The sequence below is a fragment of the Melanerpes formicivorus genome, unplaced genomic scaffold (assembly GCF_026170545.1).
Source record: "Melanerpes formicivorus ecotype bairdi unplaced genomic scaffold, bMelFor1.0.p_v2 SCAF_34, whole genome shotgun sequence".
In the NCBI taxonomy this organism is placed as follows: Eukaryota; Metazoa; Chordata; class Aves; order Piciformes; family Picidae; genus Melanerpes; species Melanerpes formicivorus.
In genome coordinates this window covers 8623308-8651046 of record NW_027142386.1, presented here as the reverse complement: position 1 = coordinate 8651046, position 27739 = coordinate 8623308, and the positions used below count along the sequence as shown (strand labels likewise).

At 46.6% G+C, this 27739-nt stretch overlaps 1 protein-coding gene and 1 long non-coding RNA gene across 5 annotated transcripts in view; one reads left to right on the top strand and one right to left on the bottom strand.

Moving 5' to 3' along the window:
- Positions 1–18057, bottom strand: part of PPP2R2A (protein phosphatase 2 regulatory subunit Balpha) — a 28949-nt gene extending 10892 nt beyond the window's left edge. The window contains exons 1-2 of one of the 3 annotated variants that reach the window (XM_068156807.1): positions 17835–18057; positions 15395–15469 (exon numbers count right to left, since the gene is read on the bottom strand). In XM_068156807.1, the coding sequence (XP_068012908.1) occupies positions 15395–15469; positions 17835–17841 (82 nt within the window). In that variant the 5' untranslated portion in view covers positions 17842–18057. Of the gene's footprint in view, positions 1–15394; positions 15470–15612; positions 15883–17181; positions 17258–17834 lie in introns of those variants that run through there. The other 2 variants (XM_068156806.1, XM_068156805.1) reach the window with 2 other exon arrangements.
- A 66-nt stretch (positions 18058–18123) lies between these two features.
- On the top strand, positions 18124–19461 carry LOC137450365 (uncharacterized). 2 transcript variants are annotated; one of them, XR_010989572.1, is made up of 2 exons: positions 18124–18317; positions 19099–19461. It is a non-coding gene; the product is annotated as an uncharacterized lncRNA (long non-coding RNA). The 2 variants fall into 2 exon arrangements; XR_010989571.1 differs by having other exon boundaries at positions 18124–18331.
- The last annotated feature ends 8278 nt before the right edge of the window (positions 19462–27739 follow it).

The following is a 27739-nucleotide window of genomic DNA, read 5'->3' as shown; positions in this document are numbered from 1 at the left end:
GTGTGACGGAACTTTCAGCTCTAGTATCCCCCACACACCTCCAAAAACGTCCATCAGGCTGGGGGTGACCAGGTGCTGAAAACCCTTGGATGCCTGCCCAACACCATGCAGATGATCTTTCCAAGTACTTGGATTGATTTGTAAACAAATTACATCCCTTAGCAGCAATCACAACAGAAAAATAATTAGCTGTTGGGATGCAGCACACTGGAATCTTGGACTGCTCTGTTTCCAAGGGCAAACCAAACACGCTGAAAAAGTAGGCAGAAAAATTATTTCTGCTTGACTAATCCCAAAGCAGGGTGAGATCAGCAAAGCCACCACCAGGACATTGTAAAGCAGTAACTCACCATTGAGAGCATTGCATTCCCATACCTTGGTCAAAAACACAGACAGACCCCAAGGTACTGGTGCTGAATGGGGCAGGTTTCGTGCTGCTTGAGAGCTGGCAGGGGAACCATCTCATCTTCCACAGTGCACCGATCCGCTCCTGGATCTTCATCAGGGTTAACACCCTCCTTGCCATGGCAAACCATCAGCACTCCCCTTTTCTGTGCAGAGGGGGACTCCAGCTCCTCTCTCAGTTACATGCTGGGTTATTTAAGTCCTTTGGCATCTCCAGAGCGTGCTGCCTCCTCCCTTGCAGGCTGCTGATTTTGCTACAGTCCCTAGGTGGAGTCTGGCAAGCACAGAGGGCTGCTCTCACTGTCCAGAAGCATGGAAATGATCCCTGCTATGCCAGACAGCACCAGGGAGGAGCATCTGAGGGAGAAGCAGTCGTGTAGTGCTCTGTTGTCACCAACATCGCTGGCTTTTGGAGATAGGATGCATTCTGTTGTTTACTGCTGACTTCATTTCAATGCCCTCCTCTTCAAGCACCAGCGTCTGAGACAATAACCAAGTCCTCACCTGATAACCACAGCCCTCAGAGGACACATACTACTGTCTGTTAAGAGACTTCCACGAAGTTACCCACGCTTGGGAGATCAGATTTGTCTCTCTCCTCCCCCAAAACATCTTGAGACACCCCTGGCACCAGGATGAAACGTGGCATTTCAGGTGCTAAGATTTAAAACACTGTAGGGCAACATCAAACACACTTGAAGGCACCATTCTGACAGCAGCAAAAAACCACCCCAAAACCCCCAAACAAACCAAAACCACCAAATGCAAGCCAGGACAGCAAAGTATCTGCATTTCTGAGCTTTAATTCAATCCCTTAACATTAGTGCACCAATACAAGGGAAGAGAAGGAACCACTACCTGGAGACTACTATTTCACAGGGCAGACACCTATCAGGATGGCTTTGAATATACAGATGCATTTGTAACAGGTTCTTAGATAACCTAGAGATAATGCAACTGAAGTCCCAAACCTACAGAAGACACACAAGCTACAGGGCCAGCCTGCACTGTCTGAAAACAATCCCAAGCTGGTGCCTTGACCCCATTTCGGCTATCAGACAGCTACATGGTTTTGTGTTGGTTTCAAATTAGTTAAGAAAGTGCTTGAAAAATGACTGTGAAAAGTCCTCTCTCAATAAACACACAACTACAGCAGACAGAAGAATGTTTTCTCCATATAAACACAAGCAAAGCTGTTTGGTTTCTGTATAGAAACCATTAACCCTCACACCCCTGATTAATTACTATTTTTAAACCTTAAGATATTACTGCAGTTCCTTTCAGAACACAGGCACAGGAAACCAACCTCTTCCACTAGGTGACTGAACCAACTGATCACAGCAATATCTCTGGGCTCACAAGAAGCTGCAAGCCAACAGAGCACTCTCCGTACAGTTAGAATGGATGGTCCAGATGCAAGCACCCCAAGGAGCTCCTGCTGACCAGGCACTGCTTGTTCAGTTAATGAGGCTAACTGGCTCCAGAACTGCTTGATACTTAAAAAAAAAATTAACAGTGGAACCAGCAAAACATAAGTTGGGAGTCTCCTTAATATGAGGAACAAACCTGGTTAAGAAAGCAACAAGAAGGAAAATTCTCCTCTCCAGATCTTCATTATCTAGGTTTAGAGTTTTGACCTGAAGAGCATCTATAAAAACAAATGGGATTCTGTCTTCCTCTAGTACTGCCAGCATATTTAGAAAGCCCCACACACATGCATGTACATACAGGGAACATCTTACCAGGGACAAAAAGCAGAGGATGAGCACTAAAGTCTCTTAATACCTAGGCTTCTCCAAATTCAAGTTATTCCTTAAAATATGAAGGGAAGTGCCTATTTGCTTCTCCTATTCACACTAGCTCAGGTCTATTGTTGGCTGAAACAAAGCCCTTTCAACCTGCATGACCCGTTCCCAGGACATTTGACACCAGTTTATTAATATCACAAACACAAGAGGCACAAATGGCAGAAATCCAGACCCATTCCTGTGCCAGTTTTGAATGACCTTAGCCAGGCAGGTGAACAACCTCATGGGCTGTCCAATTACAACGCTTGTTCACAACTAGGAACAAGCAGTTAAAGGTCAGAGTTTCTCCTTCAGCCTGTTCTTTGCAGCCACTGCTATACCATATAATAAAAAAACAAAAAGCCCAAAGAACCTCAAATCTGCCCACAGGCTTTCCTCCCTCCAGCCCGTAGAACTGCTCTGCCTCTAACCAAAGAAGGTAACCAACAGTGGGCCCAACATTTCAGCACCCTGAAACAGCAGCCTGCTGCTCCGTGTCGCGGCTCCTGGGGCTCCATTTTCTGAACATCACAGTACTTAGATGCTGACAGCTTCCAACCTGGGAAGCTTAAAATCAGTTTTTAGGTAGAGAAAGGGAAAAAGAGCAGCGATTCTCATCCTACGGATGTGTGACACCTAGCTTTATATCAAGCTCTCTGCTTCTACAGTTTGTACTGGAGAGGAAGCAGGTTAAATACTACTCCAGACAGTGGTAAGGAATTGAAGGAAGAAGAGCTTTTCCCCTTTGAATTTTCCTGTTTCTAACATTTCCTATCACAGGGACCATGTCTTTCAGGCCCACATTATGTCTTTAAACAAATTATTTAATGAACCAGCATGAGAATGGTCCACACCAGTTCTATTTCCACCCCATAAACAGTGTTCAGCCAGCAAAATCTGCCCTGATTACTGAGAGGTCCCCCAGCCAGAGCTAACAGAAGGGTTAAGTTGTATTGGTACTATGCAGAATTCATTTGGATAGTTACTCATCATTTTTGTCCTCTGTACAAACACCAACAGATCAGACATATCTAATTATAGGAGAACAAAATTAACTCCAGCAGGAACTAACTCCATGCCCAAACAGCTTCATACAGGACCCCCTTAGGCACCTGCATGTTCTATGACTATCACTCATGAAACTGAGGAACCTATTGAGCAGTATGAGGAGAACTGAGACTAAAAGGCTTATATCTATCAGATTTGATTGCTCTAACACAGCCATCTGTACACAGTGCTCTGGTACACGCCTTGTTCCAACATGTCTTCTACCTGCAGAGCTTTACTGTACAATGCTATCATTATTAAAGCTGCAGCAAAACTGGTTCTACATATATAATTTTCAAGAAGCATCTCAATTTTAGCACTGCTGAGGACAAAAATTCAAGTTTACTGATTTTTCCAGAGTAGACTTTATGCTGGAACAGAGAAATTAGCCTCTGTTAAGAGGAAAACAGCACTGTCACTTCTGACCTCTCTGACAACTTTGTTGCTGACCTGCAGATCAAGAACATCCTATTAACCACAGGCAGAGTGAAGATGCAGGAGACCAGAACTCCACCTCAAGCCTCTTCTCTGGAAAATCTGTATTCCTAGAGCTCAGTCATGGTACCACACACAGCAGGCTCCTCAGAGCCATATACAATGCCTACAGGAGGGTTCCATATCCTCACAGGGCACACACCATGAAATGCAAGTTAGACATCATACAACAATTCCCCAAAATGCATTAAAAACTTTGGCCTAAGCCTCAAGCTTCATTTCCTCTTCTTCTGACAAGCACATTTGCACTTTCCCACAGGCCCACTGCCCCTTGACAGCAGGAGTGCTTTGCTACTTTAGTTGTACTTCCATTTCCTTAGGGAACTGCTCTCAATATGCTGAGGTGGAATGAAAAAAAAATTCTTGAAGAAAAAGAAAAAAAAATAGGCCTGAAAGCAAGTGTCAGCAGCTGAGCTGCTCCCCCAGCAAGCGAGACCCAGCTGATGGCACAGAGGCACTCCCTTGGCTTGGGCATTGGGGCTCACTTCCATCCAGGCCCAGCAGGCAACTCAATCCCCACACAAATTCTAGGTGTTCCCTCACCAGAAGTTATTTCAGACAGTGTAAAGAGTCATTCCAGACTTCAGATACCCAGCCCATGGGGAGCTAAGCTTTCAAACACATGCCTCTGAGCCTGCAGAATCTCTGCAGATGAAGGGTTTTCACTCAAAGACCAACAGCAGTAACCGGTTCATCTGAAAGATTCTGAGAATGTGCTAACAAGCTCCCAAGGTCCTGTCAGCCCCATTCTCTGTGATGCCCTCCTCATCCTGCTGTGACAGCTGATAAACACATTTGCTTGATAGCAGGGGCCAAGAAGGACAGCGCAGTCTGCCGCTCAGAGCGTGGCTTTCACAAAAGCCAACGCTGTTTTCATGCCCTCTGATTCCCTTTCAAGGGAGATTTCTGCAACGAGCAACAGGACTAGCAGAAAATCAGCCCTGTGACCAAAGCAAAACATAGGAGCATTTACTTTCCTCTTCATCTAGTTCACAAATGTTTACTTGCTTCTCCCTCAAGACTAGAAATTACCTTACTCAGAATCACTGACAGCAATTAAAGCTGAACACACCTACACAAGAGCTGCCCCTGTGTTACTTATTCAAGAGCATGTTCATCTACGCACTACAAAATGAGCTGTGGATTAATCCATGTAACCTAACATCCAATTGGTAAAAGCAGTTAAGAGGAAGCTTTAAGGTGGGTGTCTGCTCATTGAAAAACTAAATCATTTCAAGTCCTATTTACTTGACCCACTACCTAATGCCCAAAACAAAAGCCATTAGGTGATGACCAACACTAATGCATATCTGGGTCTCTTCTGCTCACAGATGTGTATTTTAGTGCGTCTTTTCCTTCCCCCTATGCTCAAACCAGGTGGCTCAAGTCCCTGAAACTAATCTGGATTATGAGCTACCCAAATTCCTACTGATAGCCCCCACAACCTACAGAAGCCTTCCTGTTGCCCCCCTGCCCCCGACTCTGCACTAAGCACACACTAATAGCACAGGCTACACAGTTCCCTCAGAAGATCTCACTTTAGATCTTTTCAGGGGTTGTTTGTGTTCTGAAGTAGTACAGAGCTATTTATGGAAAAAGCTCTGCTGGAGTCAGCCAGAATTTCAATGGGCTGCAGAGCACAGAAAAGCCAGTGGTTGGTTTTCTGTTTGCAAATAACAATATATTTGGAAATAACACACTGTGTTATTGTTTTGCACGTACAGAACAGAAGCCTTCAGGCAATGCCTTTCTTGTCACTGAGAATGCTACAGACTAAGAGCACTGGAAGATCTTGGGGTTTTTTCTTCTTTGTTTGGTTTTTTTTTGCTGAAGTCATTCCAAACCTTACTGCAAGTGAAAAATTAGAAGCAGTGTTTTAGAAGAATATCACAGTTTGGCAGTGCCTTTCAAAATCAGCTACTAGGATGCTGTGGCTTGATGTGCACCGCTGTCATAGCTATAAAAACCACCTCCTAGAAATGATCCTGCTGCTTCAGACTTAGCTCCTTTGAGCCTTTCTATTCTTTGCTTCATTCTTTCTATTCTGTTACTTCAGGTGCAAAAGCTAAGACAAAAAATGTCTAAGGCTTTTCATCTTCAGGTGCAGAATGAAACAGAGCACGGCACCTCAAACACTCCAGTGCCTCCTTCTGGGGAAAGAGAGGGACGGCAAACATTGACTCTCACCCACCCCTGGGGAAGGTGGGGCAGACGCAGACTCACTAGAGGAGTTGCAGGCAGTTTGCCGGGGAAGAGAGCGCCTGTGAAGGTCACAAACACAGCTGAAGTTTCCAGCAGGGATGAATGCACTGCTCTGGCTTTCAAGTGAGGGTGGAATAAAACGTTACAAGTGCTTCACTATGGGCATTCACTCCTTTAGCAGCTCATTTTAGTACTTGCTGCATTTTTTGTGGCACTTGGAACCCGAGAGAAAAAAAGTCTTCCCTTTACCAGTTGCCTCCTTTCCCCCCCCCTCAACTTGGCAAGTATTTTGCCATGTTTCTATTCTGGCCCAAGCACACATGCCTCAGCTTCTTTAAAAAAAAAAAAAAAGATATAAATGAAGCAGAGGCCAATCCTAGTTCCTGGCCTGGACTTTCAGAGATTCTCAACACTCACTTCTTTGCATGCAAAATGGCATCTACAGCTACCAATTCTGCAAGGCACATGGTGATACACATCTCAAAAATGGGCACCCACCAATTTGCACAAAATACTTCAAGTTTATTATTTTACATCTCTCACCTTCTCTAATGCTGCCGGGGAAGGCTGCCACCACCTCTCTAAAGCACTGCCATTTTCTCACTGCTCAACTATGGAATGAGGTTTGTGAGTTCCATCTTCAACTGCCGTTTGTTCATACTGATCTGTTAGAAGAGATGGCCTCAAAGATGAATTCAGTTCCCTGGGAGCAGAGTTTTGCCTGTGAGTGAGCACCTATCACCTGTGAGCACAAAAGGGCTGCGAAAGAGGCTTGAGCAAGCTGGTCCGTGCCTTAGTTTCTCAGGTTGCCTTAAAGTCATTATAATTTCTCCAAGAGAAGCAACTCCTGAGTAAGATTCATTTTATTCTGAGTTACTAGCTGACAGCAAATAACCCCAGGCATATAATTTTAATTCAGTTTCCCAGGTGAGCACTGGTGAAGGTCCCTGCCAGCTCAAAGCAGGGGCTGGTGAAGGTCCAAAGAAGGGGCAGCTCTTTCAGAAGCGGCAGCTACTTGAACTGACAATGAACCTAGAAGCAAGTCAGGATGCAACAGGAATTCTAATTCCTCCTTCCATTTCAAGCTCACAGTTCAGAGCAAAACAAGCTGAACAGGACAGTTGTTCAAAGCCAGTCCCAGGGCTGTTGTTTTAAATGATCTCCAGTACATCTATAAATGAATCCTTAGCCAGTGCTCCAAGAACTTAGAGGTTTGTTAAGTAATTCCACTGGAAAAGAGTCCAGGAGCTCTCCAAAAAGTGTCTTTGAGAATTGCTATATGGCTGCTGCAGCTAAGGTTTATTTCATTAGGCAGCTCTTTTCTGCTGGACCAATTTAACCTTCGAAGTTGCTTGAAAAGACCTCCATTGATAGTCAAACACAGAGACAATTTCTGGGAAGCATCTTCCACTGACCTACTCACAGGAGAAAGGCCAACTGAAATCACTGCTTTTAAGAGTCAACAAATGGTCCATGGAATACTTTTTGTAGTCATGAGGGGAAAAGGAAAGTGGAGCATTTCTAGCATTTAACAGGCAAGAATATACTGGTAATTACTCCACGTTTTAAATAAGCAGCCATAGGATGGAGTCAGTTTCCTTACCTGCTCCTGAATATACTCAATTATTTTATTTCTCTCAAGTCTCCAAAATCAGACTGCCAACTGTGTGTGTTTGGAGAGCACATTATTCCCAGGTCATTAATTTAAGAACTGCAATCGAAAATGTAAAGAGAAACATTCCTACCCAAAAAAGCATACCTGGAAACCACTCTTGCCGTGCAACTCTTTAAAACCCTCATTTCCTGACCCTCACATTTTCTTCTAAAATGAGACACAAATGTAACTGCTTGAGGGTTTAACATATGACCTAAATATGCTGAGTTTCTTCATAGTGCTATCACTTGTGGCTTGCCAAGAGGAAAACGCATTTCTGTGAAGAATGGCTGCTTCCTTCCAGAGCTCAACAAAAGCATGGCAAGTTAGAAGCTTACAGCCACTGCTGTTTCTGCTGCTGAACTACAGGCATGCACAGAAGCCTCCAAGAAATACTTGCAGTCGTACTGTCAGGTACTGCTACTGCTGCACAGTAGCTGTGGTTACCTCTTTTCCACTCATGTTTAAAAGTCTACATTGCCCAGATGGGGCTATTTTGACTGCAGGGCCTAGTGCTGCTTCCTGAAAGACAATGTTCTCAGCTAGTTCCTGTGTGCCCAGGTGGTCAAGGCCACCAGCATCCTGGCATGGATCAACAATGGTGTGGCCAGCAGGACCAGGACAGGAATTGTCCCCCTGGACTGGCCACTGGTGAGGCCACCCCTTGAGTATTACCACAGCAGTCTGCTAGCTGTTGTCTCCGTTCACATTCACCACCCATGTGCCCACCTCTACTAAGACTTTTTACTCAGTTAAATAATTTCATAAGGCTAAGTCTCAGTTTCACCCTGCAAACCCTGTGCAAACCCTATGCACAGTCAGGGTACTGCATGCTATAAAGCGCTGAAAACAGGGAAAAGACCCCTCAAGCAGTTGTAAAAGCTTCTCATACTATTAACACTGCTGTGGGAGGACAGTGCTTCCTGAAGAACAAAAAGCTTAGCTTGAGTCCACCAGCAGCTGATGGTTGCACTACAGGAGCACACAGCAGATTTAATTGTGGTCCCCATCCACAAGAAGGGTCTGATGGAGGAACCCAGAAACTCCAGGCCTGGCAGCCTGACCTCAGTGCCAGGGAAAGTGATGGAGCAGATTATCCTGGGGGCAATAACTGCGCACCTGAAGGATGGCCAGGGGCTCGGGTCCAGCCAGCATGGATTTAGGAGGGGCAGGTCCTGCCTCTCCAACCTGATCTCCTTCTGTGATCAGGTGACCCATCTGGTGGATGTGGGGCAGGCTGTGGATGTGGTCTACCTGGACCTCAGCAAGGCCTTTGACACCATCCCCCACAGCAAACTGCTGGCCAAGCTGTCAGCCCCTGGCTTGGACCACAACACTCTGTGCTGGGTTAGGAACTGGCTGGAGGCTGAGCCCAGAGAGTGGTGGTGAATGGTGCCACAGCCAGCTGGTGGCCAGGCACCAGTGGCGTCCCCCAGGGATCAGTGCTGGGCCCCATCTTCTTCAACATCTTCATCGATGATCTGGATGAGGGGATGGAGTCAGTCATCAGCAAGTTTGCAGATGACACCAAGTTAGGAGCAGATGTTGGTCAGTTAGAGGGCAGAAGGGCTCTGCAGAGGGACCTCGACCGACTGGACAGATGGGCAGAGTCCAATGGGATGGCTTTCAACAAGTCCAAGTGCCAGGGGCTGCACTTTGGCCACAGCAACCCCATGCAGAGCTACAGGCTGGGGTCAGAGTGGCTGAGAGCTGCCAAACAGAGATGGACCTGGGGGTGCTGATTGACAGCTGCCTGAACATGAGCCAGCAGTGTGCCCAGGTGGCCAAGAAGGCCAATGGCATCCTGGCCTGCATTAGGAACAGTGTGGCCAGCAGGAGCAGGGAAGTCATTGTGCCCCTGGACTCTGCATTGCTTAGGCCACACCTTGAGTCCTGTGTCCAGTTCTGGGCCCCTCAGTTTAAGAAGGACATTGAGAGACTTGAAGGTGTCCAGAGAAGGGCAACAAGGCTGGGGAGAGGCCTTGAGCACAGCCCTGTGAGGAGAGGCTGAGGGAGCTGGGGTTGTTTAGCCTGGAGAAGAGGAGGCTCAGGGGAGACCTCATTGCCCTCTACAACTACCTGAAAGGTGGTTGTAGCCAGGAAGGGGTTGGCCTCTTCTCCCAGGCAACCAGCACCAGAACAAGAGGACACAGTCTCAAGCTGCGCCAGGGGAAGCTTAGGCTTGAGGTGAGGAGAAAGTTCGTTACAGAGAGAGTCATTGGTCATTGGGATGTGCTGCCCAGGGAGGTGGTGGAGTCACCATGCCTGGAGGTGTTCAAGAGGGGACTGGATGTGGCACTTGGTGCCATGGTCTAGTCCTGAGGTCTGTGGTGACAGGTTGGACTTGATCTTTGAGGTCTCTTCCAACCTCAATGATACTGTGACACTGTATGCAGCCCTCAGCAGCACCTAAATCAAAGCAGGCCCAACTCTACCCAAAGGTAAGACAATCCATGAGTTTAGGTGAAGTCAGACCCCCAAACAAGGGATCAGTTCTTCAAATCATATTAAGAGCTCTAAGACACGACAAGAGCAGATTATCATTTTCCAGATTCTTTTTGAAATGCTTTACAGGGAAGCAGTCAGTAATCCACCTCCTGTCTAAGTGGTGCTCTGTCCTACAACAGCTTCCAAGAAAATGAACTGCACTGATACCAACACAGAGCTGTTTACTAACAGCTAGGAATGGTGCTGAGTAGATCTTATCTCCATGCACTGCTTGTGGGGACAACAAAGGAAGAGAACCTGCCCCATGTGTGCTGCTTTAGCTGCAAAAAGTGCTCCAAAAGATGATTTACAGCACAGTGGTACATGGCATTTTGTGTGCACATCCCTGCATGTGTTTGTGTGACCTGCTGTCACACAAAATCTACATGCTGCCCCCAACCACACATTCCCAGCACCCCTACTTTACACCTCTAGTGTACCTCCACACAGATGTAAGTCCAGGAATCTCATTTGACTACAACCTAACCCAGTAAAAGAAAACCCCACCCAAACAACTCTAGGCCCATTTATTTTCACAAGCAGCACACACTTGGAGCAGCTTCAGTCTTTATATCCAAAAGTGATGCAGAACCTCTGGCAAGTGTTAAGTGCACCACATCAGACCTTCAACCGTTTCACTCTGCCAGTATTTTAGTTCAATCTCCTCAGATAATACACAAGAGCAATGCTGTCATGGTGTTCCATTGCTGGCCTTCAGATAGCACCTGTTCAAAGGCTAGATCTTGAACAGGTTGAAAGTCCTGTCCAGCAGCAGCAGAGCACCTGGCGATCAGGAACTTGTGTTGACTGTCCATAAAGTCCTCTAAGACACCAACTCTTTTCCAGAGGTAGGTCCTTGTGTTGCCTTGAGCCACTTGATCACTCTACCCCGTACTGGCACAAGCACACACAGAGCTCTAAGAACCAGAGTAGGGCTCGATTCAGCTGAAAAACAGTCTGGTCAAAATCACAGTTTTAAGAACTTTTCAGCTGTATCAGCTTCCCAAACACACTCATTCTGCATTTACAGCAACACTTGTGTCGGCAAAGTAGGAAGGAGTGCCTCTTCAAGCAGAAATGCTGCCAAACATGTAGCCATGGCCTAAATAGGCAAGCCAGAAGAGAACAGAAAGAAGGGAAAAAACAAAACAGGCAGACAGCAGAGCTAGGAACACCCAGCTCTTAACTCTTACTTCAGCACTGCTTCCACAAGGAGCTGCACTTCTCACTTTTCTTCTTTCAAAACACACTCTGTGGAGCTACAGCTACCACAGAAAACAATTTCTAAGGTAGAAATACCCAGAGCAGAATTGTTTAGGCAGCACCTCTAAACCTACCAGTTATGAGGCATTAAAACTGACCAGGAGCTATAATCCACCAGGACTGCCAATGACATTCAGTTGCATTCATTTGTATTGTTGGAGTCCTGACCACTGTAACTTCTGCATTTACGGCACACAGACCTCACTCCTTTTGCCAACCGATTTTTAGTTCAAGCCAGCGACACAAGAAGAGCAAAGCATCCCACATCTTTGGATTACACTTGAAAGAAATTTAGATACAGAAATCTGACTCTTCCTTCTGCCAAGTGATTAAACCAAATTTGACTTCATTTGTTCTGAAGTACAAACTCAGTTCATTAAGCAAGTGTCTAGTTTTCAGAGACAGTTTAAACTCAGCTCTTGGTTGTTTCCAACTGGAGTTGCAATCATGCCACTTCTTGGACAACAGAACAGCATAAGAGTAAAAAGTCTTAAGATGAAGCAATTGCTGCAGAAAATCCTTGTCATCCTTGCCTGTGATCATTGCCACAAAGGAAGCTTCTCCTATGCAAAGAGAGCCATGTGCTTGTGGACAGTTAAGTCTTACTTGCACTGAAACAGTGCCAGCACAAAAGGAAAAAATCCAACCGCTACAAGATGCTCTTGATAACCTGATCACTGAACTTACCAAGGGCAATGACTCCATGCTCCTCTGGAGAAGTCCTGACTAATCCAAATGTCCTGGCTCTGGATTCTCCAGAGCACATAAAAACAAGTTAAACACAGACCTTGCAGAACTGGGCTCCAGCAAGACAAATAGAAAATGAAGAGGGGAGGAAGACCTCTGCTGAGCAAAGAATCTGCTGTTTCAGAAACAAGAGCACAAGCTTCAACACCCTTGCCCTCACCCAGGAGACTCCTAAATCACAAAAAGGCAAACTTTTGCCATTAGTTAAAATCAATGGCCTAAATTATAATGATGCTGACACTCAGATTTCCATTTATAACCCAATTTCTGTGCTTAACTTTGGGATCCAAGAGAGACAGGCCACAGCTTACAGCAAGGATAGATTCCACACTTATCAACAGAAGAGAGGCTACTCTTCTGCCTCCTCACATTTGTACTCCATGAATCAGAAAAGCTCTGCTGCAGCAGAATGGCACAGGCAGTCCCCAGATACAGATTCACTGTCATCTCCTCTCCTTGAGCTGTCCCTCTTCTTTCCCTTCCACCCTCACTATCTCCACAAGAAAGTCACATCCATCTATCACACAGTGCTGAGAAAGCCAGAAAAATCAAAACCTGTATGTGTTAGAGTTCATGTTTCAGCCAAAGCCACCAAATACTGACCTTGCAATAGCCAGACAGGCCAGCCTGAGCACCCACAGCAACACTGGTTCTACAGGAGAGGTTACAGGGTCAGAGCTGACCTGCAAGGCCCTGGAAGATGCCTACCAGCCTTCTCAGGAGGCCTTTTCCAAGTTGCTGCTGCTGTTACTGTATTATTTTTTTCCCCTCCATCAGCCATGTCTCACAGATCACCTTGTGGAGAGGCCGCAGGGTTCACGCTCTGCTGATCAGTGCAATTAACCGGATGCCTTGTTCCCGGTCAACACTTCCCGATTCAGCCTAAGCCAGCTTTCCAATACAAACATTGCAACACTGCACTGCCAAGGGGAAGAAAACAGAAAGTGAAACCCCTAATTTCCTTCAGGTTTGTTTTCTTCACTCTGGTTTTAGTGAAGTTTCAGCATTCCACAAGTTCTCCTAAAATAGGAGATCTGATCTCTCTGTAGCCTCTCAAAAGACAAAAATCCACATCCTAGGTATGACCACACAAAACTGGCACTGTCCTCAGGCACAGCCATGGTCAGAGCCCACACTCATCAGCTCGCAGATCACAGTGGTTAAACAACCATCTCACTTTCAGACAGCATGATTTTCTTCATCTTTCAGCATGTTGCCTGCCACAAGAAAGCAGGCAGAAACAGAAAGACAGGGAAGGAAGAAAAGTCTCCAGACTACACTCAGAGCCACTGTCAACTTTTCCTTGGGTATTCTGAATGAAGACCAGCAGCATGCAAAGCTTTTTCAAGAACCACACAAGGCTGTGTTTCATTGGAGTAAACTCCCAAGCCAGAAATATGACTAGAGAAGGAAAAAAGCAACCACCTTGATGCATTATTAACCCTTCCAACAGTATCACCGGAAGTCTTGAAGGACAGCATGGAAGCTGAAACTGCATTTCAATTAGACAACTGGCTCTTAACCATCTCCAGCAGGAATTGTGGGAGCTAAACATACAGTAGGGAGGGAGAATTTCAGCTCCACAACTCATTACAATCAAGTATCAAAACCAGCCTTGGAAGCTGTCTCCAGGATCTAGACATTTACATTTCAGGATGTCTTGCAGTCTATCAAGGCTCTGGCATTTTCATCTTAGGATAAGTCTTAAGTCAGCTACAGCTGATGCTGAGGTGAAAGTTCTCTTTGGGTCACCAAATCAGAACGGCTACGTCTCCCATAAAGTCAGAAATGGACATTCTTAGAAGTTTTTGGCAGCCATCCTGCCTGGCTTGCTGAAAGTGAAGCCAGTTAATGAACTTACAGTGAAGTCCCCCAACCACAGCTGCAGTCCATGCAGTGCACTGCTAACCTGTCAGGAAGCACAAGGCTGGTGAGTTATCTTTCCCAACACAAAGCACAATGCTTCAGCACAGCCAAGGAAGTCAAGGACAGCCTATTTCCTGGCTTCTGCATGTCCAGAGCCCCATGAAAACTGCTTGACCACACATATATAGAAAGTTCATCTCTATTACATGCATGTCAGCATGTTTGTTTTAATGCAGAATTACTTGGAAGCACCTGCCACACAGACAACTTCAGTATCTGAACTTCATCAAGGATTTAGTTGGTTTCAGAATTTGAAGTCTGACGAGGAAGAAAAAATTACATTTAACAATAGCTTTGAGTTCAAGCTTTGGAACATATTTCCCCAAGAACTCTAAATGAAACTTTACAAACATAGTTACGGCTTTCTTGTCCCCTCTCCCATCACTGAAGGCATATTCTCTGCCACGTGCTGCACCAACAGAAACAAGTCACTGATGTCTACACTGACATACTGGCCTCTGAAGTTAGTGAGCCACAGGTGGAATGTGGAAACAATGGAAGCTGTAGTAATGGCTTCTCTAGACACAGCATGAATCTTGCTTGTAACTCAGAGCATTCAAGATACGTACAGAAAGAAAAGTGCCCTGCAATCGCCTAACTGCCAAGGGCCAGCTGCTTGCAAAGAAACATTTAACTCCTGATCTTGCAGGCTCTGTTCTGCAAACAGGACTTCACAGACGAAGAAAGTCAGAAGTCAGTGGGAGTCTTCTCACAGAAGAGAGCCTGCTCTCTCGCGCAGCGATGCAGCAGCACAAAGCGTGATTCCTCCGATGATCCCCAAGCCCAGTAAAAGAAAATGAGAAAGACATTTCTCAACCAGTCACAACTAGAGGCAGCCATCTTAGTGTGAGATGACATTTGGCACTGCCACCTTGGGAATACTGCAGGCAATTTCCAGTATTATTTCAAACACACACCTCCTTTACTTCCCAAGACAGTGCACAGATACTCAGATTCCTTCCTCTTCTCGTTAAGAGGAGCTGGAGAGGTTGGGAAGATGACCTAATCTTTATCTAACACTTAGATTTTCAAAGAGTACCAACATTAACTATCTCTCATAGAACTTCCCTGTGAAATGCAAGTATCATATTCCCATTTTGCAGATTAGGAAAAAAATAAATCAAAAGCAAAACATTTAAGCAGCCTGAATTCAGCCCTTCTTAGAAGTGTGCAGCACAGTACACACAAACCCGTTCCGTCCCACCCTGCACTTGGGTTTCCGAATGCACATAATGTCTATTTGCTTTGCTCCAGTTGCTTACAGAAGCTCTGAGGTATCTCAGTAAGATCACATCCACATCCCCCTGCCTCAGGAGTGGCTAAAAAAATATCAGAAAATATTCAGTAAAAAAAGCAACAACAAAAAATATATTGCTCTTACCTTCTGCTACATCATCATCCACAGCGCCTTTCACCTGAGAAAAACACCACTGAATGTCATTGCCTCCTCCAGCTCCTGAAAAAAACCACAATCAACGAAAAAAATGAGAGCCTCCCGCAGGAGCAAGCACACAATAGTCAGCAGAACATCTCAGCCAGCGCGGTGCACGCCCACTTCCCGAGCAGCGGGAGGCACAGTCCCAGGCCGCCCCTCCCCACCTTTTTCCTTTAGAGATTGTTTTGGCATTAGCGGGACACCAGCGCTCAGCGCAGCAGCCTCCGGCCGCCCAGAGCTCGCTGGAGTCGGGCACATCCACCAAGCTAACTCGGGACAGGCGTTTAAAGCCGACATCATCTTGCACGGGAACCTTCTTCCTCCTGCAGAAGTCAGAACCCTCTACAAACACACAAAACCAAACTTAAGCTGCAGGCTTTGGAAAGCTCCAATCCTTCATCCAACGCAAACCGAGGGCGCCCGTAGCCTCCTTCGCTTACACAACACTCAACTCGACCTCCACTAAAGGCTGAAGAAAAAGAGTTTCACCACAGTTTTAGTCTCTTCGCCGAAGTAATGAAAACATTTATCAGTCTTAAAAACAAAGGGCAGCAAATCTGAGCAGAAAAGCAAGCAAACAACGTGATGTGAGCGAGCTCTACTACCATAGAAAACGGATCGCAGAGAAAACTTCAGGAACATTACTGGCCGGGCGGAAGGCAGCGATTCATTTGAACCCTGCCACCAAAACGCACCAAAAAACACCACCCATTTCTTTTGCATTTCGTGCTGAGCAAATCACTGCAGGGCTGAGCACATACAGGAAGAAGCTAAAAGGGACTTTTTTTTTTTTTTAATTCTTTTGAAAGCCACTGTCAAAATGGAACTTGTCCTCAGCACAGCTCCAACAGGCTGAGCAACAGATGGCATTTACACACTAATCCAGAGCCCTGCCACGGCTCTGGGGACAACAAAGCACAGAGAAGGGACTTCTTCATGCTTCTACACTAACTTAAAGGGGGGGAAAATGTCCAAGACAAGGAAACCAGAAACCTCAAAATAATCTTTGCACAAAAAAAAAAAACACCAAAACCCCCAACAACCCAAGTGACTCAGAACGCTGAGAGAAGTACTGGAACACAATCAGAGTCCAGTCTGCATTTTTTCCTTGCCTTAAGTTCTTTTCTGAAGGATTACAGCCATGCAAGGCAGGCAGCCTGAGGAGGCAAAGGCAAGTCCAAGCACCCACCTATGCGAGGGACCTGCTTGACGCTGCCCTGGAGAGCTCTGCCTCGCATCTCCCCTACCATTCCCCAACACATCGACAACACATCCCCTTTCCTCTCTCCAGCCTCATTTGCCATTTAGCAGCTGCCACCATGGAAGCACTTGAAGGGTGCAGCTTGTAAGAAATCCACTGCTCCTTCTAATTACGACTAAAATTTTGGCTTGAACCGAGTTGGCACTTTCCCTCCCCAGGATTACAACAAAAAGAGGAGGGTGGAGCATGGGCATATGGTGTGGGGGAAAAAAACCAAAGCACAAACCTAGTGCAGCCCCTCCTGCTTGCTCCTCCAAATGCAAGGCCCTGGAAAGACAATTAACGTGCAGGGAAGGGGGCGGAGGCATTTCCAAATTAAGAAATCTCGAGGAAAAGTAAGAAGGAGAAGGCCTTATGCATACACACTTCCAGCCTACCAAAAGCACTTTGGGATGCAAAATGGGGAGCGAGCACAGGAAGAAATAAGAAAGCAAGCACAGCCAGACTGGTATTATTTAATTACACCCCGTACCTAATTTTACTCTCACTCGCAGATGCTTAAAAGCTGCAGCCTGCAGAAGGTTGCAGTTCATCCCCGACACAAGCACGTCTGCACCTCGACACCTCCCCGCGCACAGCAGCCCTGTGCAGCCCACACCAACTCCACCTGAGCGCACAGCTCGGGCAGGGACCCGATTCCTAACGCCTGTGGGGCGGAAAACACAGCCAGGAGAAGGAGGCGAAAGACCCACCCAGTCCGCAAGGCTCCGGCGTGCCCAACTTCAAAACACACCCCTGCCCCCACCGAACCCCTCCGCCTGCTTGCCTGCTTTTGGGGTGGGCTTTTTCCCCCCCTTAGAAGGGAGGGAAAGGTATAAGGGGGGGGTGGGAAAGCAAGACGACCCCCCAGAAGGGAAAAAAAAAATAAATCGGGAGGGCGCAGGCGAGACAGAGAAGAGCGGGGCCGGGGCAGCGACCGAGGCAGGGGCAGCGGCACGCCGGGAGCCACAGCTCGGGAAAGGCAGCGGCGGGCTGCGAGGCCAGGGAGAAAACCCCGGCGAGCTGAGGCAGGCGGGGCACGAAGGTTGCCCAGTGCCCGTGGCCGGCAGGCCGCTGCCGCAGCCTCACCTGCGCCCCCCGCCCGGCGGCAGGGGCCGGTGCCCCGCGGGGGCAGCCTCCCCTTACCTGCCATGTTGGGCTGGCGATAGCGGCCGAGGCGGGTCGGGCGGTCTCGGCGCAGAGCGGCTGGGCCGCAGGTGCCGGACGAGGGGCGGCGGCAGGGGGCGGATGGCGGCGGATGGCGGCGGGGGTGCGGCCGGCTCCGTTTCTGGGGCTGCCCCCGCTCCGCGCCTCGCTCCGGCCCCCCCCCGAATCCTCCACTTTCAAAATGGCGCCGGCCGAGCTGGGGGTGACGTCACTCGGCGGGGGGCGGGCGGGGCGGTGCTCGGAGAGGGCGGCGCAGAGGGTCCCTCATGACCCACCGTAGCAGCAGGCCGCCCTCGCCGGCCCCTGTATCGCGAGGCAGCATGGCGGGCTGCTGCTGCGCCCGTCCGCGCTTCCTCTTCGCCCTCGGCTCGGCCCTGCAGGGAAGGCTTCTTCCGAGGGCTCCCTGCCTGGCAGGACGCTCTGTGTCTCACCCTTTATTTCCCTCCTCCGCGGCGTCGTTTGGTTTTTATTGTTTTGTTGGTTGGATTTTGTGTGGTGTTGGGTTTTGGTTGGTTGGGGGTTTGTCTGCGGGTTTGGTTGGGGGGCTTGGGTTGGTTGGGGGTTTGTCTGCGGGTTTGGTTGGGGGTTTGTCTGCGGGTTTGGTTGGGGGTTTGTCTGCGGGTTTGGTTGGGGGTTTGTCTGCGGGTTTGGTTGGGGGTTTGTCTGCGGGTTTGGTTGGGGGTTTGTCTGCGGGTTTGGTTGGGGGTTTGTCTGCGGGTTTGGTTGGGGGTTTGTCTGCGGGTTTGGTTGGGGGTTTGTCTGCGGGTTTGGTTGGGGGTTTGTCTGCGGGTTTGGTTGGGGGTTTGTCTGCGGGTTTGGTTGGGGGTTTGTCTGCGGGTTTGGTTGGGGGGGTTGGGTTGGTTGGGGGTTTGTCTGTGGGTTTGGTTGGGGGGGTTAGGTTGGTTGGGGGTTTGTCTGCGGGTTTGGTTGGGGGGGTTGTCTGTGGGTTTGGTTGGGGGGGTTGGGTTGGTTGGGGGTTTGTCTGTGGGTTTGGTTGGGGGGGTTGGGTTGGTTGGGGGTTTGTCTGCGGGTTTGGTTGGGGGTTTGTCTGCGGGTTTGGTTGGGGGGGTTGGGTTGGTTGGGGGTTTGTCTGTGGGTTTGGTTGGGGGGGTTGGTTTGATTGGGGGTTTGTCTGTGGGTTTGGTTGGGGGGGTTGGGTTGGTTGGGTGCTTCTGTGGGTTGTTGTTTGTTGTTGTTTTTTTAACTTTCCCCCACTCCCTTCTCCTGCCTCTTCCTCACGCAGCAGTTCCTGGCTGTAGCCATAGAACCTGTTTGATGCACATTTTCCGTCCTCTTGGATGCTTTCCATAACGTCTGCAGACTCGGTCTCTGATTTCACCGGAGAAGCCCAGCGCCTCTGTGCCGTTCTCATTGCTATTCGCTGCATACACCCAGCCATGCTCCGAGCTGTGTTTGGGCTCCATCCACCTTTCACACAGACAGCCAGCAAGAGCTGCAAAGAAAGACCCAGCGGAGCCCAGCTTGGCACCACTCCCGCTGGCTGGGTCTTAGCTCACTGGGTCCCAGTTAAAATCTCAGCTGTGCTTAACAGAGAGGAGTTGGATAATTGATTCAGTATAATTTATTAAAGATTTAGAGAAAGTCATCTGTTTCCCTTCGCAGATGTCTGTGCAAACGTTTTCTTCTCAGGCTGGGTATCGTTTGCTGTCCCGGGTTGCCCTTGGGAGATTCATGAGTTTACCCTGAAAACCCAGCACTGCCACAAACACAACACGCTTTGAAACAAGCCTTCTGTAATCACATGTACACTAGCTTTGTACTTCCAGCTAACACCACCCAAAAGGATGCTTTTCTTAAATGAGAGACCACTGAATTCCTAGTCTGGTACAGCCCAAAATGGCACTGGAAACTGAGCATCCTTTAAACACAGTCAGGCTCTGGGTGTGAGAGTTAACATCAGAAACCCACCCCTGTCTGCTTTGGAGGCATGCTGATGTACCTCTATGTCCCTGATAAAAGATTGCACATGCAAATTAACTGAGAAATCAATCTTGCCAACAATAATGTGTGGAGGAGCACTCAGCACATGTGGGGCGTTCTCAAAAACCGAATCTCACCTAGGTTTGGGAGTATCTGGAACCCAGTATTTTCCTTAGTCCATTTTGAGAGCAATCAAAAAACCTAAACCCAAAGACACTGTGAGTCTGAAAACACTCACAGTCAAGACAGACTCTCTTTGGATCACTACAGCATTATGGCCCTTCTCTTAACACCCAGCTCCACCCTTCCTCACAAATTCACTCAGTTCTACAGATTGGTGGCTGTGTTTAGTTGATACCCAATTGGGACTGAAAATCTGACATTTCCTTCCACACCCCCACACACCCTGGATGCCTTAAAAAATCCTTTCCAACCTTAGCCAGAATTGCTCTGCCACCATTTAGCAGGAAAATTTGCAACTAAACTCCAGTTCATTCATTGCCTTCTCTACAATTACTGCAGAATTTGACCCTCATGGTAGAATGAACATTGTTTCAAGAACTTCTGCTGCATTGTAGTAGTTTTAGGCTATGCCTTTAAATTTTTTTCACAGATCTTGAACAGAAAGTAGTAAAATGTAAATGAATTACTATTGGGTGTAACAAGGAAAATAATGATAGTTCTAAACAATCCCATTGGAAGAGATAAGAGACTTAAACTAGTTGTACCAAACAATGTCTTTTCTTCTCACCTCTTCCTTCTGGGAGGTACTACCTCCTTCTGCTTGACCTTGGCTGCATTGTTTTGGCTAAGTCTAACATCTCTTTGCTCCTTTCTCTTATCCCTTTTATGTACAAGGGGGAAAGGAGGGGCAGGGAGGGAGAAGCTATTAGCTTCCCCCGGTTTTTGGCTGGGGGGGGTGCTTGTGCTGTTTATTAATTGTAAATACCTGTAAATATTGTAAACACTGTATATTTTGTGCATATTCATTGCATTTCATTGTAGATTGTAGTTCTGCTTGTAAATACAGCTTTCATTTGCTTCCAGCTGAGCTGGTCTGGCAAATTTAATGTTGGAGGGGACTTTTCAACCCACCACATGCATTAAAAACAAAACCAAACCAGCCAACCAACCAAGCAAACAAAAAAAAGAACAAAAAACCCCAAAACAAACAAAAAACCCCAGGCCTGCAATTAGTTCTGTAATATAAATTAATGAAGCTTTAGTGCATACCTTATAATTAAACCTTTTCTAAGAGGGATTGTGTCTTAATATCATTGTGCCAGGAGGATGGATCATAACTCCAGCATTTGAGGGTTTTGGGTTTTATTAACTGCTACAGAATATAAAGAAGTATAATAAATAATTACCATTAAATCACAACCAGGGTAATTAGTAAGACATCTTGGAAATCACAGTCTTTGCCTGGGTGTTCACTCGCTTGTTAATTCAGGCAACACAAGGATTCAAGGTGGTGTGAATAGTTTGTGCAAATGAGCATGAGCAGGTTTGGCAGCAGTGGGTCACTACTGTGAGCACATCCCAGTGCCCCTCAGATTTCAGTGGGGTTTAAGCATTTGTTCAGGTTCTCAGGGCAGCCAGGAACTGTATTACATTAAATGTATGCACAGCCACCCACAGCACAAAGCTTTGATGAGCATTTAGCTATTGCAGTTGCGCTTTAATTACTAATTCTTACTTTATGGACTAAAGAACATCTCCAGGAAAACTGAGGAACATCTTGGGACAAGGAACCACAGAAAAACATTTCTGGTCGTGTTTCTCAAAGCACAGTGAACTTCATACAGAGTGCTCAGTTCACACTAGCATAGATCAGGAGCTGCAGAAGTGAGAACAAGTTAAAAATCAAAGTGCAAAATATGACTGGCAGCTAGTAAAACCAGATTTATATTAAATCAAACCAATGATCAAGCAACCCAGAGAGTTCTTTTGGGAACTCATCTTGGATCTGCTTTAGCTTCCAAGTAATTTGAGCCGTTAGACAAGACTATAATGAACTACAACAACTCAGGGAGTAATTATTACCAAAATTATCACTGGAATTTAGTAACAGCTGAGCCGTCAGAGGTCACGCAGAGGCTGACATCAGGGCAATGCAGCTCCCTGCAGCATTCTGTCCCTCATTCTGTCTGCAAGTGTCTCAGCAAGAGCTTGCATTGCTTTTTGGGACATTTCACAGCCAAACACCTTTTGCTCCTAGAAATGTTTGCTAATATTCACATTGTGTTTCCCCAGTTTTAGTTTCATATCATTGTTTCTGTCTGTGTAGCCACTTAATTAACAACCATTATCAAAACAGTGCTGAGTCACATCTTAAAACTGCTATGTGGAATTTCATGCTTAACAAAGGGGCAGGCAGATGCTGGCTCTGCAGTGAGTTTCAGGCAAACTCCCAAGGTAAACTGCCTGTGGTGCAAGTCCCAACCCATCCAGCCTCTGCATGCCACACCAACACCAGCTTTGCTCAAGTAGGGAGGACTTCTGCACTATTTGCAGCGTGTCAGCAAGTTTTCTGTTGGCACACATCTTTCATTGGCTTTTTCTGTCAGGATTTACTCAACCCAAAGTCACTTTAACCAGGTCCCACTTCTAAAGCCCCAACTACCAGTAGCCAGAAGTTTTTAGCTAAACCCAAAGTTTAAGCATTTCCAGCTTCAGTTCCTGCCTCACTACTCTAAACTTGTGCACTACAAAGACATACTTTGTGTCCTACTTCACTAGAGCAATTCTAAACTCATTGGGGGTTAATCTTCAAAAGAAGAAAACCTAAATAAAACATTCTATCAGCTCTGAGCATCTGCACTGCTGAGGAAATACTGAGTAACATAAAAGCATCATCTCTCCTGCTCTGTCATGGGGAAGCTCAGTAGAAGTATTAACAATGATAAAAGCTGAAGAGGATGGTCCACAAGTTTCAGTTTCCTCTGTAACTATCAGTAATTTTCTCAAGAGTCATTTCCCAAACAAGGCAAGGTGACAGCACTACCTGCTGCTCCCCATCAGTGTGCAAACCTGGGCAATACAAACTCACTAATTGTGGCAAGCAGGCAGCTTGTGTCATCTCAAAAGTGGAAAGTTCATTAGATTCCAGTTCTGCTATTCCAAAAGGAAGGCTCAGCATTTTCTTTCAGAAATTACTAAGGCCTTTTTTCCTGACTTTAGCTTGGTGAAAGCAAACAGAACAGCTAATTACGCTTGGGAAGAATTCCATATGATCATTAGACCAGTAGTTTGCAAGACAGGTTTAATACCAGATCCAAAGGTGATTTGTTTAGAGCAGGTCTAAACTACAATGGTTGAGATGAGATCACAATTTGCAAAGTATTAGTTTAACGTGTTGTTTAAGTGTGGCTTGTACAGGATTCATGCACCTGCTTTTTGGCAGGAGCTTTATTTTAAAGCAAGTGCAGAAATACAGGCAAGGATAGAGGGGAAACTAAGGATTCTGGAACAAAAGAGGGAACTGTTGAGTGGAAGCTTTCAGAACCAGAGCTGCTAGAACTAGAACTAGAACTAGAACTAGAACTAGAACTAGAACTAGAACTAGAACTAGAACTAGAACTAGAACTAGAGCTGAGGATAACTTGGAGACCTGCTAGCCATAGAAAAAGTGAAGTGAGAACAGTTTTGCTAAAGTAAGCACCAAGAACACAAGGCAAGGCACTCAGAAAGTGTTTTTATCCCAACTAGAATGATTAAATGCTGAACTACATCTCTGAAAATGTCCACAGCACATCCACCACCAGGCACTTTTAAGAGCAGATTAGATAACCATCTACAGGGAACAGTCTAAGTAGAGCTGCTCCCTGCCTAAAGGTAAGAGATGCCTTAGTGCTTCCCAGCCCCAGTTTTCACCACGTTTTTCAGCCTGAAAACACAGGTTCTTTGTAGCAGTGACAGAGATCTAGATACACTGAGCCAAATAAATCCCCACTCAAAAACCACTTTAAAAAGTATCAAGAATTCCTTCTGTAGAAAGGCACAATTAATACTCCCCAGTCTCTTTGAATCCTTGAGATCAATAGAGGAAACATGATAACAACACCAACAGCTGTAACAAGAGGTTATCTGGGAGGTAAAACCATCCCTTCATGCACAGACTGCACTGTTAACATGTTGCATCTAGAGGAAGCCCTGGGTCACCCTCAAGTGAAAGGAGCCCCACTCATCACCTTCATGGAACAGATTGCAGGAAGAGGGGGAGCTAAGGCAAAGACCTGCAAAGAGTCTCCAGTAGCTTCCATGTGAAAAACAGGCTGGAATCACAGAAAGATGTAAGAAATCTGGCTGAAATTGTTCAAGTTGGTTATAGCTTTTGATTCCAGAGGAAAGTGTGAATGTGAAATGTGACTTCTAAAACAAAAGGGAAAGCTAATGCCAAGAAACATCTTGATTCATACTATACATAGAAATATTAGTAGTAACTTACTCTGAGTAGTAACTCTAGTATTGCTTGAGTCATGTGTGCAAAAATGACACATGCCGGTAGCTGGCATGGTTGGCTTTAGGCATTCGTTAGCTTACTCCTTGCTGTATGAGTTTGGTTATCTCTGGTTTCATTTCTCACTAACAACTGCAGGGTATTTCTAGGATATTTAAGTGTTTCAAACTTTAATTCAACAAGCATTACTCAGGTATTTGCAGCTGAAACTGTTCTGAAACATTCCTTGCTTGCTTTGCTTTGTCACCCCCTGGTGACAGGCTGGTAAGGCTCTGAAGGTAATGCCAGGAATGAACTGAGAGAGGAAGGAAGGGAGGCTGAAACAGCAGAATGAATTGTTCCATTCATGTGGCTTTTCTGCTAGGGAATAAGTTCACTTTGTAAACAGGAGAGAGGTGTGGTTTGCAGATCGGACAGGAAATCCTTAGTTCTAATCCTTGCTGTGTTGTTGATTCCCTTAGAGACCTCCAGCAAATGTTTTCTGTTCCTATTCCTTAAAAAACTGGAAATAAGCAGAGAATGGTAGCACTTCACTGGGTCCTAGGAGTAGCCTTTCAGTTAAAACATTCATAACATGCTTTAAGAACAGGTCATGGAACATGCTTGAAAAGTGGGTTATTTGTCTGGGGCTATTTCCTGAACTTGTTCCTGGGGCCAGGGTCCTTAGGGGAGCCAAGCTACCAATGCACATCTAGAGGCTTTATTTTTCTCACTTGTACCAAAGGAGTGCAGATACCTTACCAGGGGTATAAGGAAATGCAGCAGGCATTGTCTGGTGTGGTTTGTGGTCAGGCAGCCTTCTCTGTCGTGCCCAGAACATACTGACTGCGCTTAGCCTTGCTGCACAGACTCCTTAATGCTCTCCCCTTGGGTTGCAGGGAGCACACCGGCGAGTGAAGCTGTGTGAGGAGGGGCTGTGGCTGAGGGAAGTTCCTGGAGAGGGCTCTGTGTGTCAGGCCCTCATTAGGAGATGCATGCTCTGGCTGTTGAGCAGCGTGGTAGTGCCTTCCACCTCAAGAGCCCACGCAGTAGATGCAGGTGTCTGGCAAGCTGCTCCGCTGTGTCTGATGTGGAGGGTCCTGGAACCAGCAGATGATGGTGCTGGGAATACTGAAGCAGCAAAGAGTCTGGAGGTGTGGCAGCTCTGCTGGGAGTCAGGGCAGAGATTCTGATGGTTTTAGTGTGGTTCTGTATCCATGTAAATGACTGGTTCCAACCCCCTGCCCTGGGCAGGGACACCTCCCACCAGCCCAGGCTGCTCAAGGCCTCATCCAGCCTGGCCTTCAACCCCTCCAAGGAGGGGACAGCCACAGCCTCCCTGGGCAACCTGTGCCAGTGTGTCCCCACCCTCACTGTAAAGAATGTCTTCTTAATATCTTCTAAATTTCCCCTCCTAAAGCTTCAGTCCCTTCCCTCTTGTCCTGTCACTGCAAGCCCTTGCAAAAAGTCTGTTCCTAGCCTTCTTGTAGGCCCCATGTTTTTGCTGGGTGTTTCTTCCCTTGTGTTGCATGGAACACTGCATAAAGAGGCAATTGTTTGCTTAAACCACTGTATCTCTATTGTCCTTTTAGAACAGTAATGAGCATGAGGTAACTGGACTTGGGGTCTGCCACAAGAAATAGGAGCAGCCAGCCCAGAAAGTGAAGCTGCAGTGCTTCTTTGAAGGGGTGTTTTCTGCAGCAGCTTGCAATAGCTTGCTGTTTCCTCTGATTCCTTCGTGCAGTGCCAGCATCAGCAGAGCTGTTGCAAGCAGCCTGGGTGTAGTCCTGGTTTTATCCAGCGTTGCCAAATTTGCAGCCTGACCACTCTTTCCCTCCCAAGTCGTAGTCAGCTGCTGATTTCAGCGTCGTGTTTGCCACCCTCACAGTGTAGATGATGTGATGCAGTGCTCTAAATGGAATAAGTATCTTGCTTCTGTTGTGACTGTAATGGGTGCTTTGTTTACCAGGAAAGCCCTGTCCCCATGAGTCAGTTCTGAAGTGGATTCATTCTGGGTGCACCACCAGAATCCTCTGTAACTGGCCGGATGCTGGTCCTGAGGGGAAGGCTGGGGAAGCAAAATCCAGTGAATTGGAAAATGCCATCCACAGGGCCCAAGCTGGCAGCCATGAATGTGCACAAACCACAGTGATGTTTATCCAGTGTTAATCCCTGCACTTAGAGATGTGCTTTTGGCCATGAAACAACTCAAATCAAGATCTCCATGAGGCACATTCCAACCCACCTAGGACTTCTGTTGACAGCAGTAATGAGCCAGCAGTAATAAGCCACCAAACCTGTGTTTTCTAAGTGTCTGATGTTTCTAGGACTCCTGAAAAGGCCACAGCTACATGCACTGTTAAATATTGCTGCCATTCCTCATCTTGGCTTGGTACACATCCACAAAACAAAATAATCCAGACAAACATTTGTAGTTGCATCAAAAATCATCCCAGAGTTGAATGTAAAGGTAAAAAAAAGTTAGCTGCTCCTGGAGACAAGCTTTGCTTCTGAATGATCTGCATTCCCAATGGTTTTAGGATGGTTTTTCACATTGGAACTGCTCCTTTTGGTTTACAAGCTGTGTCAATTGTAGCAGCTGCTCCAAACAGCACTGAGATGCAGCCCTTTCTGGGGTAGATTTTCAAAACTGTTCAGTGAAAAAGCTTCCAGCACCTATCAAAAAAGGACTAATCCTATGGGTTTTCTTTATGAAAATCAATGGTAAGTTTTAAATTAAAGACTGATAAGGAACTTAAGGGATGTGTATTTTTTCCTCTGTTCTGTTTAGCATGAGCTAAGCAAATAATCTCATCTCTTCCTTCCCTTTTCCCTAAAAGCAGGAACAATAATAGTTTCTTCACTAGGCTCATGCATTTGGGTTATCCCACAGCATCTAACACTGTTTTGCTGCACAAATAACTCTAACTGCTATTTACTAAGGGAGACCTGAAGTTCCTTTGGATGTCTGTGTAAAATACGCTCTGAATAAGATTTTTTGTGATGCCAGAATAATTGCAAGAGAAAACAAAGATGAAAACATCCTCTAAAACTATCTGGGAAATTCAAGTCAGGGAATAATAAAAAACCCATTTAGAATAAACTCTTTAGAATAAAACCATTTAGAATAAACCAAACCAGGTTGGAAGAGACCTTCAAGATCATTGTGTCCAACCCATCAACCAATCCAACCCACCCAAACAGCTAACCCATGGCACCAAGCACCGCAGCAAGTCTCCTCCTGAACACCTCCAATGATGGCGACTCCACCACCTCCCTGGGCAGCCCATCCCAATGGGCAATCACTCTCTCTGTGTAGAACTTCTTCCTAATATCCAACCTGAACCTCCCCTGGCGCAGCCTGAGACTGTGTCCTCTTGTTCTGGTACTGGGTGCCTGGGAGAAGAGACCATCATCTGCCTGTCTACAACCTCCCTTCAGGTAGTTGTAGAGAGTGATAAGGTCACCCCTGAGTCTCCTCATCTTCAGGCTGAGCAACCCC